Source organism: Emys orbicularis, chromosome 5 (assembly GCF_028017835.1).
Source record: "Emys orbicularis isolate rEmyOrb1 chromosome 5, rEmyOrb1.hap1, whole genome shotgun sequence".
NCBI classification, from domain to species: Eukaryota; Metazoa; Chordata; order Testudines; family Emydidae; genus Emys; species Emys orbicularis.
The window spans coordinates 99,158,523-99,170,634 of NC_088687.1; the positions used below are offsets into that span (position 1 = coordinate 99,158,523).

At 39.5% G+C, this 12,112-nt stretch overlaps 1 protein-coding gene across 1 annotated transcript in view; it reads left to right on the forward strand.

The window, feature by feature from the left end:
- Positions 1–12,112, forward strand: part of ATP8A1 (ATPase phospholipid transporting 8A1) — a gene marked incomplete at its 5' end in the record, with an annotated part of 249,508 nt that overhangs the window by 122,118 nt on the left and 115,278 nt on the right. Inside the window, one exon of the mRNA XM_065405013.1 lies at positions 10,775–10,914. Within this exon, the coding sequence (XP_065261085.1) occupies positions 10,775–10,914 (140 nt within the window). The remainder of the gene's footprint in view (positions 1–10,774; positions 10,915–12,112) is intronic.

Genomic DNA, 12,112 nt, shown 5'->3' on the forward strand with positions numbered 1-12,112 from the left:
GCAGTGCATCGGATTCTTTCTTCCGAAGTGCAGGACCTCCACTTGTCCTTGTTGAACCTCATCAGATTTCTTTTGGCCCAATCCTCCAATTTGTCTAGGTCACTCTGGACCCTATCCCTACCTTCCAGCGTATCTACCTCTCCCTGCAGCTTAGTGTCATCTGCGAACTTGCTGAGGGATGAATTGCACCCATCATCCAGATCATTAATAAAGATGTTGAACAAAACTGGCCCCAGGACCCCGACCCCTGGGGCACTCCACTTGATACCGGTTGCCAACTAGATATCGAGCCGTTGATAATTACCCACTGAGCCCGACAATCTAGCCAGCGTTCTATCCACCTTATAGTCCATTCATCCAATCCATAGTTTTTTAACTTGCTGGCAAGAATAGTATGGGAGACCGTATCAAAAGATATATATCATCCACCGCTTTCCCCATATCGACAGAGCCAGTTATCTCATCATATAAGGCAATCACGTTGGTCAGGCATGACTTACCTTTGGTGAATCCATGTTGACTGTTCCTGATCACCTTCCTCTCCTCCAAGTGCTTCAAAATGGATTCCTTGAGTACCTGCTCCATGATTTTGCCAGGGACTGAAGTGAGTCTGACCGGTCTGTAGTTCCCCAGGTTCTCTTTCTTCCCTTTTTTAAATATGGGCACTATATTTGCCTTTTTCCAATCGTCCGGGACCTCCCCCGATCACCACGAATTTTCAAAGATAATGGCCAATGGTTCATTAGCCAACTCCCTCAGCACCCGTGGATGCATTAGATCTGGACCCATGGACTTGTGCATGTCCATCTTTTCTAAATAATCCTTAACCTGTTCTTTCACCACTGAGGGCTGCTCACCTCCTCCCCATACTGTGTTGCCCATTGCAGCAGTCTGGGTGCTGACCTTGTCTGTGAAGACCGAGGCAAGAAAAGCATTGAGTACTTCAGCTTTTTCCACATCATCTGTCACTATGTTGTCTCCCTCATTCAGTAAGGGTCCCACGCTTTCCCGGACCACCTTCTTGTTGCTAACATACCTGTAGAAACCCTTCTTGTTACTCTTCGCATCCCTTGCTAGCTGCAACTCCAATTGTGCGTTGGCCTTCCTGATTACACCCCTGCATCCTCTAGCAATATTTTTATACTCCTCCCTAGTCATCTGTCCAAATTTCCACTTCTTGTAAGCTTCGTTTTTGAGTTTAAGCTCACCGAAGATTTCACTGTTAAGCCAAGCTGGTCGCCTGCCAAATCTGCTATTCTTTCTGCACTTCGGGATGGTTTGTTCCTGCGCCATCACTAAGGCTACTTTAAAATACAGCCCGCTCTCCTGGACTCCTTGCCCCCTCATATTAGCTTCCCAGGGGATCCTGCCCATCAGTTCCCTAAGGGAGTCAAAGTCTGCTTTTCTGAAGTCTCTTGCTCTTCCTTTCCAGTCCACTTTCTCACTTTTACCCTTTCTTTCCTTCCCTTTCTCTGTGTGGAGTGCATGAGTGCAAGTTTTTAAAATCTGTGAGCACACTTAATCCTATTGAGCTGATAGGTTTTAAGATTGCCCTGAAACACTCATGCATTCCACATAGAAAAAAACAACTAGGATAACAGTGGTCCTTGCTCCCTGAAAGTTTCAGAGACTTCCTCTCCATGACTCCTGAGCCTTATAACACCTTGTAACATGCACATTTTGTCAAAATCACCCTGGTCAACATCCACTCTTTCAAAGACAAATCTCTTCCTGTCCAGGAACTTATCAGTTTTACTTATCTGCCTACCCCATTTATAGAGTAATTATCATAGTACATCTAATCTCTGTGCAATAAAACCATAGCACAAAACCTTATAAATAGAATTAAAGAACCAACAGAAACAAATACATGCAAGAAGCCCTTGATTTTTTTTGTTTTGAATGTGTGTTCCCTGATGTCCAAGGGAATCCATTAGACCTTCCCTTGGAGGCAAGGACATTCTTAAATCCTAAATTGAGGCACTTACCTTTAGTAAATAGGGAGTTATGACCTGGCCAAATCTTTTGAGACCTCTTACACCAGGAAGGCCTATTTCTAGTCCATTATTTTAGAGATTTCTACTCCTCTCTTTCCCCTGTTTGTATCATCAAGCAATTGATCCCTTTGGTTGGTGTGGTGGTTTCCTTTCACGATCATTGTATGATGGCTTAAGTGAAAAGAAAAAAAAAAGCTAGCCTCAGGTCTATTCCATGTGTTTGTTCTTCACATTATGATTTGCATCAGGAGTATTTGGGTAGCTTTAAATAATCGTATATAATGCCCAAAGTATCATACTCAGAGTATCATACTAGGAAGGAAACCTAAAATAGAAATAGGCTATGGAAATAAACAAAAACTTGTCAGATAGCTGGTAGTGCAGCAGCCAAATGCTCCTGATGAGTAAATCTTTGACTGCATGGATCTCGGTGTCTGGGTTGCTTAGAACACTTTTTTTTTTTTAAACAAGTGAATTCAGTGCTTGTGAGGTCACAGATTGACTGGTCTGGAGAAAAAGACATGAGAAATGCAAGAGCACACTTCCCTACAAGGACATGGAAGTACACTATGTCTAGAGGAGGCACAAAAGTTTAGTTTTCATGTCAGCTCAATCCCCAACCTCTCTGCTGAGATTGCCAATTGTGCTGGTGATCTGAAGGAGGACAATTATCCACTAAGAACTGGATTGAGATCCTGGATTCATTTCATGTGGATTATCAGAGAATAAACACTTTTCAGCCACTACCTAGATAGCCTTGATTCAAACCAATATCCTAGATGTGGAAGGCAGACCGTCACATCATGTTACATTTCAGCTGTCTTTTTCTCCAGACCAGTCAATCTGTGACCTCACAAGCACTGAATTCACTTGTTTAAAAAAAAAAAGTGTTCTACACTTTGTAATGCATTAAAGAAGAATTCAGTATTTATTATTGCACCAAATTTAAATACTGCCAATAACATTACACCATTTCTTTCATGTTTCCATTCATGTGGCAATACAGTATGTCCTTGGCATTTGCTACACGTATTTGCTGCGTTGTTCAAAATGAAGTGGTTATCATTGCTGGCATTTACATTTAAACATTTAATAAATTTCAGTGTTAATACCCATTTAGGTGAATGGAAGAACTGTATAATTCTCTGTGGTCTTATTCCAATCTGTCAAGAAGCAAACTCAATAAGAGTCTCCATTTTTCATTAAGATTCTTTGCAATCAATATACCAGTAAATTTATTTTTAAAAATTAAAGTTTAGATTCTGGAGAACAGCAAATTCCTTGGAAAATCCTAGCTCTGTAGATATTACACTCACACTCATTGCTGTTTTTCCACTTCATCATCTGATTGGTGGATTGTGAAAAGATTTTTAGAAAGATTTTAATATCCAAGTTATTCAATCCTTCCCACCTTTTTCTCTCCCATTCATCTTTCTGGACTGATCTCATGGGACTCTTCTTATGAGAAAAATTCAGTCCATTTCTCAGTGTAATCCTTCTGCCAGGTTGTACTGACAGTAACAAAGCCCAGGTTCAATATCTAGGGTTTCCTCTTAACATTACAAAACAGAACTGGCTCAAGCCCCCACCCAATAATCTGGAAAAACTAAACACCATCCCTGGGCACTTCTAAGAGGCAATACTTTCCCCACTCACAAACACAGTCTGTGTATAACAAAAGAAAACTGTTATTAAAAGGAAGAGGGAACTCAGCATTAATTTGGGAAAACACCACAACAACAATTCAAAAGTGTGCAAACCACAAGTAAATACCCAGCCCACAGTGCAATGAGCAGTGTCCTTTGCCTCAGTTTCCTACCTGTGGTGTGGAAGTCCGACAGACTAATGTCCCTTTAACACATCACTCCCCTTCACCTCTTCTGCATGCCATTCATAGATGGTTGTCCAAAGTTAGCTAAGTCCCAGAATCAAGGGTGTGTTCACATGGGTTCACTTCCTACCCCAGAAAGGGGGGAGGAGGAGTCGACCAGTGCTGCTGCTCAGGGCTGCTGCAGCTGTTACCGCTGCTTGCTGCCACCTTTGCCTCTACTCACTGCTGCTGCTTGCCGTTCCTGGAATGTCATGTTTTAAGGTTCCAGCACTTAGCCAGTTCTTAGTGATTTCAGCTTTTAGTGATTTCAGTGGGTAGCAGGGAACCTCACTGCTACTGCAACCTCTGCATTGTCTTTCCCAGATCAGTTCTAAGGCTCAGCCTCTAGATTTGCTCATCTGTGATTTCAACTATAGCAATGACCTGAGCAGAAATAAGGACTGTCTGATCAACTCTGCCTTTAAACATTGGAGAGGCAACGGCCAAATGGTATCTAGGACTCCTTAAACAGAATCCACACTACCAGATAGGAACACCTCTCCCCATCCCCTCTGCCTTTCACTTGGCTTTTCCAACACTGACCCCTGCTTAGCGAGCAGGGTTAAAGTTAGGGTGATCTTCTCAATTGGGGCATGCTAATTACAGTTCTGCTGCCCTTTATGCATACAATAAGGAAAACAACATTTCATTTCCTCTGCATTCAATACTAAACTAAATTTTAACTCAAAATATCAAAAATTGATCACTTTGGCAAAACTGGTCTGTGACCTCCACAGAGTAGGTCATCATCATCATGTTCCAATTACGCCTCTGGCATTTAGGGCAGCGACGAAACTCCTCCACTCCTGTCTGTTTCTGGCAAGTCTTTCAATGGTTTTTCAGCTCAGTTTCCACAGCTCTTCGCCATGTTGCTTTCAGGTAGCCTCGTTTTCACTTGCCTTCAGGTATCCATCTTATTGCTACTCTGGTGATGGAATCAGTTTCCATCTGAAGCACATGGCCAATCCATCTCCAGTGTCTCCTGGCACTGATGGTACTCACATCCTCTTGGCTGCATTGTGTCAATAGATCTTGGTTTGAGATTGTTCTGGGCCAGAAGATACGGAGGATTTTTCTGAGGCAGGTTTTATGGAATGTGTGTCTATGAAAATACAGCCTGCTCCTGAGATCTTTTCCCCCAGTTCATCACTAGATGTCAGGGGAGAGCTCATTCAAACCCTTCTTACATCAGTCTAGGATGACCACACATAGGGCTGGTCTACACTGGGGGGGGGGGGGATCGATCTAAGATACGCAACTTCAGCTACGCGAATAGCGTAGCTGAATTTGAAGTATCTTAGATCGAATTACCTGGGGTCCACACGGCGCGGGATCGACGGCCACGGCTCCCCTGTCGACTGCACTACCGCCGCTCGCTCTGGTGGAGTTCCGGAGTCGACGGTGAGCGCGTTCGGGGATGGATATATCGCGTCTTAACGAGACGCGATATATCGATCCCGGATAAATCGATTGCTACCCGCCGATACGGCGGGTAGTGAAGACATACCCATAGTTTCATAGAGCTATAGGGCCTAAAGGGGCCATCAGACCATGTAGTATGACCTCTGGATACCACATGCCATTATATTTCTCCCAAGTACCCCTATGTTAAGCCCAAAGACATCAGTTAGACCAAAACTTTCAGTCCTCTGGAAACTAAATATTGTGTGCCACAGCAGAGAACAGGAGAGACCAAGATACCACCTAATGTCAGAGGCCACTGCACTCTTGCATCGAAGCTTAGTGTTCCTGATGCTGTTGAATTGCCAAAAAATCTAGAGGGAGGTTATGAATCTTCTTGATTATTTAAGTAGATGACATTAAGCTCTCTAAAACGTAATTTAGGTGCAAATTAAAATGCCAAAATATAGTATTGATCTACATTAGAGGTACAAAAGCAAACATTTGTATGTCAGAAAATTCCAAAAGTTATGTTTTCTCCATTATACTAACTGAGCCATGTTTGTACATCCTATATATTTCATAGTATGTTTTCATAATCATTAAATACAACCCCAAATGTCTCAGTGAACATTTAAAACGTTTGGATAATTGGAAGCTGCCCTGTCAATCTCTTAAAGTTTGTTATTAGGATTCTTCATCCCTGAATTTAACCATCAAAAGTTGCTGGGGCAGCTTCCATGATTACGGAAAGCCAGCAGCTTATCCAAAACTCTTTGCTTTTGTAGTTTAGGATTGAGTTGTACATTAGCTCTGTTCCTGCAAGCTCTTAAGTTTCATAGGATTTATCGAAGATCTGCAAGACGAGAGCTCTACATCTTGGAGGACATATTGAATCTTTGGATAACTGAGCTTTTGGATATAAATGTCAGTTCACGTTTAAAGCTTGCATGTACAATTTGGGGGTTGGCAAAAAGAGGGCTAGGGAACATTAGAGGAGTAATATGATCCTTTTTGCTGTTAGGAAAGGCCAGAGGAAACGTAACTATTTTTAAAAATTTAAATGTATACATTTTAACTTTTTAAAGCTCCCACGTTTTGGGTAGATCGGTATCTGCTCCTTTAGTTCCCTTTAGCTCCTTACTGATGAGTGAGGAGAAAAAGACCTTGTTACTGCTGATATTGAATAAGAAAACAAGTCAGGATGGGGACAAGAATCTGTCACATTTCTCCAGCGACCCATCACTCCTCGGTACAAGAAATCCAGGCCAGAATGGCTGTAGAAGATGATTGTTGGAATTATTTGAAATTATTAATATGGGAGCCACCAAACACTAATTTAACCATAAATTCTTCATTAAATCCAAAGGCTTATACAATTGCTCTACACACGCCAAAAAAGCTGAAATAATAAGCAATTTACTACATCCAAACAATAACAAAATATTTATAAACATTTGACCAAGATACTTACAAATGGGCTAAATCCAGGGATGCTTAGACCTATATTGGTCAACATTATTAATGAGCCCTTTAAGAGTTTACTTTTTATACCCTTTAACAAACAAGTGATGTCACTGACAGTTACTGACTTCAGGTAAAAAACAATTTGAGACAGTTCACCCTTATTTCCAGTCTTAATCCAGATAAGATGTACAACCTCCTTTCTTCCCAAGGCCTTTCTTCCTTATTTCTTCCCCTGCTTCCTGCTGACCAACAGCTTTTTCATTGCACCTGCGTTCACATAGGAAATAACACTGCTGTGTGAGGCAGGAAGGTCCATGTTGGCTCCTTTTGAGATTTTTTTTTTTTGTCTTATTGAAAACCACCTGCAGTCACCTCTGTCAGAGTCCTTCTTTTTAGAAACATCCCCTTATTTCATTAGTTATTCTTCGAAGCAGTCAGCCTCCCTACTTCATTCCTTTTGGCCTTATAATTCATTATTTTCAAGGCCTTCCTCCTACTTGCCAGTCAGAGCCTTTCTTTACAACACATATATATTTCCTTAACCAAATTTAAGCTAACTTTAATTCTATACTTATCCTACAATGATGAAGGGATTAAATCCACATCTGCTGCCATCCAGGGAGGCAGCCTAAGCTCAGCCTCTGTGCTAAGTATCTGTACAAATGAGGCTCAGTCATCAGCCCTCTCTGTCCCTCCTACCACATATGCTAACATCAGTGAGCCCCCCCACACAGCTCCCAGCACAGCTCCTTTCCTCCTTGTTGGGAAATAAAAAAGAAAACTGCCCTCAGAATAAGCCTCTCACCCATTTGCAAGAGGCTAAAGAGTGACTAATCTCAGGGAAAGTCCACTTTTCCTTTGCAGGGGGTAGAAGTTGAGCTCCTCCTGGACCCCTAGCAAGGGGAGGGATTAGAGTTGATGGCCATGGAGAGAGAGGACTAGATGAGCTTACAAAAGTAAAAAGGGCTTGATTTGAAGGGAACTTTCTTCTTGTCTCCACCCCCCAACACACAAAAGGAGGGCACTGGTTGTGCTGGGAATAGCTGTCCCTCTGCAAAGTGGGTCAGTGATGCATATGATGCAGTAGCAAAAGCAACTGCCTCCATGACTGATGTCCACAACCACAACTGAGACTCTTAACAGATGCTCATAGACCGGTTTGAGGCAAAGATGAAAAACATTCTCTCCAAAGTAAATGTTCCAGTATCAAGATGACACTATCCTCTACAATATGTCATACATCTCTCAACTTCTTCCTCCAGTAGAAGAGGCAGGGAAAAGGCACCAGCCAAGAAGCTGGGTAGGACCAATCAACAATTATTATTATTGTTATTATTTTATTTATTTATTATTTATTTGCATTGCAGTAGCACTTAGGGGTGCCAACCAAGGTTAGGACCCTTGTATGCTAGGTTTTATACAAATACACAGTAAAGACAGTCCCTTCTCCAAAGACCTCACTGTTATGACAAGACACAACAGGTGTGTGAAACAAATAGAGGGAGGTGGTTCATGAAGTAACTGTAAAGCAAGCAAATTATTGTACATTGAGTAGAAGTCTTATTCAAGCAATATAAACCATTCAGCTGAAGTGATATTCCTTTTGGACCTATTCATCCTACTGATCTATCAGAAGGAACACTACAGCATACAGAGGACGCCTCTGATACAGAGGTTTCAAAGGTAGAAAACTCTGGTAGGATCATGCTTCCTTAGTCCATGTTGGAGGACACAAGCCTTTTCCATGGCTGTGTCTCTGGCCCCAAGGATCAGAATCCGATTACTGGGCATTTATTTTTCCAGCAAGCATGGGGAAAGGTCTACTAGTGATCAGTGGATCCTCATAATCATAAGGACAAAGTATGCATACAAACTGGAAATAACACCAGCAGATCACTTTGTGCATTAAAAAATTCCCCAAATCCATAAAAAAGAGCAGAGATGTAAATTGCTATATATCACCATCTTCATGTCCAAACACTAGAACCAGTCTTCAAACAAAAGATGTTCTCGGTAGCCTGTTTGAAACTCTAACAGGTGCAAAGATCATCTTCCAAATATGATATGAGTGTAAATGGATGCAGTTTTTTCATCTTCCTGAGCATGCAGACAGAAAGTTCCAGTGTTTGCCAAACAGTAGCAGCAGAGTGAAATTCAGAAGACTTTATTCAGTTTCAGTAATCCTGTTCAGAGCCTGTGGGTAGCAGTGAAATTGTTGAGTCCTGTCTGTGTCATTCTCCAAAAATCTAAACAACTTAAGACAGGAAATGAACAAAAAGGCACTCTAACAACCTTAACTATTCCCTTTAAAATCAGTTTAAGCTAATCTGGGTCCATAGAAACTAAAATACCTTACTCACAATTTTAGGGGTTTTTGCATGGTGTCCTTTCAGTACAGAGTTAAGTTTTCTGCTCAAGAAGAAACTTTTAATTATGAAGAGTAATGGGAAATAATGACTATTAATAATAATAAATTAATTTTCAAAATCTTCAAATGTAGCCTATATGCAAGAGTTTGCTCAGTTTTGACTTTATGGGAAGTTGGAAGAATCTGTGACAAGGCAGAGTTAAGATTGTTTGGATACCCTCACTGTGCATTTCCATATCTTAACACGTTTAGATCTAAGTTTAACCTTAACTCTGTATTTCCTGGGTTTTGAGATAAGGACAACATTTCAGTAATGTATTTTACATTAAATTACTGATGCATTACTCTCAATCTTAACTCCATTTTAAATTGTTTTGGTATAGGAATATATATACACAGAAACACACATACTCATACAGAGAACAAAAATTACGGATAAGAAAAACCCATTTGCTCAAATTTTCTGCTTACCGGAGTTATTGATGTTCCGGTTAATTGTGATTTTGTGAATGGAAAACACTTTTTTTGGTACACATTGAATGTTTTAAAAAAAAACATTAGGATTTACATTTTTAAAATTTCTTATACGCTTGTATACATATTCCATTCTTCATATGAGCCCCAGTGCATATGTGCAAGTCAGATAGTTGTGCATGTATGCTTATGCAAACACATATTGTGTATATGTGCATTTTGTATATGCAGCTCATGCAAGTTGACATTGTGAAACATTTGAGCCTAATATTGTAGGTTTTTTAAAAAAAATCTGTAAATGTGACAAGAAAAAACAGTAACAGGTTTCTTTTTTTTATAAATCAGAAAATCAACTTTTCTTCACACAAGTTAAATTAAGGTTGATAAAATAATGCTTAATATTAATATTGTTTTTGAAAGTTTTATGTCCATAATTTACAGATTGTGAGCATGAGATCATTTGCAATTTATTATTCTGAAAGTATTACTCCTTCATTTCATTGCCTACGGTGGGACATATCATAACTTGAAAATGAAAAAGTTAATTTTTAAAAAAAGTTCTGATTTTGTCTTGAAATATGTCCAATTATAAAATAAAGATTTATACTTTTTATCTAGAAATATCTATTTTTATTGCCTGCTAATTTAAAGTATTAATGTGGTGAAAGACAACTATGTTAACAAATGGAAGAGCAGTGTTTGGCAACCAAAAATCCCTGGGATGTCTTGGACACAAAGAGGTGACAGTAAAAGGAAACATGCTAGCTGCTTTATTCTTAGTATCTCTATCTATACAGGAATTTTTTGTACTATGATATTGATGCCAACCTCTAGTATAGATATGCTGCACAAGTGTAATATAGGGTGACACCACTATGACTTTACCAAGTAATAAGATAAATTGAAGTAGTTCAAGATTGGTTTGGACTGGTGCAGTAGGTTAGCATCAGGGATTTGCTCCCATTTCACTATATTGATGTAGCTATGCTGGTAAAAATATTCCCAGTGTATATAAACCCTTAATACTGTCTTGTATTCTTGAAGCAAGGTGCTTTTGTGACATGCACCAGTGAGTTTTTCTTTTATCTGTTTATTCATAGTAAATTTAGCTTTTTAATTACATATTGTTAGCACTACACAGAAATGAGTAATTTTTAATTATGGATTGCTATTCTTACTGTCTGTTTACTATTTTAGGTTTAAGAACTCTCTGTTTTGCTGTTACTGAGTTATCAGAAAGCGAATATCAAGAGTGGCTAGATGTCTATCATCGAGCGTCAACATCTATACAAAACAGAGCACTGAAGCTTGAGGAGAGTTATGAACTAGTTGAAAAAGTAAGTGAAGATGTCTGGTTTTAGTTATGTTCTTGTCATTTAATACATGAAGTTTGAATCTTCATTTTGGGGTAAGACTTAGACCAATTAATTTTATTTATATAGTATGTTTACTGTAGTCTTCAAAGTTTAATTCAGAACATCATCTAATGAAGTAAAGTTTAATTCTAAAGACTTTATACACTAAATGGCAAGCAGGTTAACAATAAAAAGTATTATTTTTGAGCTGTACATTTTCAAGAATTTACAAAAGCAAATACTGTGTTAATATATTTAATCATCTGTTTTTAATTTATAGCAGAGGTCAACATAATTGTGTTTTTATGAGTAATAATTATCTTTCTTTTCTATACTCTCTCTGTAATATCAGGACATAGTGTAACTTTCTGAAGTGATGTAGCACACTGTACGATCTTTCCTCAGCTGCCTGTAATTTGTCTTACGGGGTCTACTAGTACCATCACATATTGTCTAACATGATACATATGTTTGGCATGCCAATTTCTAATTAGTTAGGCTAGCCTCAGATTTTTATATGCTAATTACATGGCATCCATCCATTTATACTTTATAACATTTCAGTCAAACCTAGGTGCTAGTTTTGCCTGCTCATTTCTCACTAATGATGGAATTTTCAAAAGCAGCTAATCAACTTTAGAACACAAGTCCCACTGAAAGTCAAACATTGTCTAGGGGCCTGATCCAGCTCCTAGTAGAGGCAATGGGAGTTTATCCTGTGACCTCCTAAGGTGGGTTTTTTTAATTGCACATAAGGGAACTAAATGCTCAGCTCCCCAAGGCATTTTTGAAAATGCTTTCCCCACACACCATATTAACCCCTCCCACTCTCCATGGCATTTCTTTACATAAAAGTGGAAGGTGGAAGCAAGTATGCATCCCATTGTGTTTTGCTAGTAAATGTCTTTCACATTCCTATTTGCGGTGTTGTAGCCGTGTTGGTCCCAGGATATTAAAGAGATGAGGTAGGGGAAGTGATATATTTTATTGGACCAATTTTTGTTGGTGAAAGAGACAAGCTTTTCAGGTAAGAGAGCTCTGTGTAGCTTGAAAGCTTGTCTTTTTCACCAACAAATGTTGGTTCAGTAAAAGATACTGCCTCACCCACCTTGTCTTGTTCATAGTAGGATACAACCACTACCAATTCACATTACTGCCTATTGTCAGCTTGGGGGGGTTA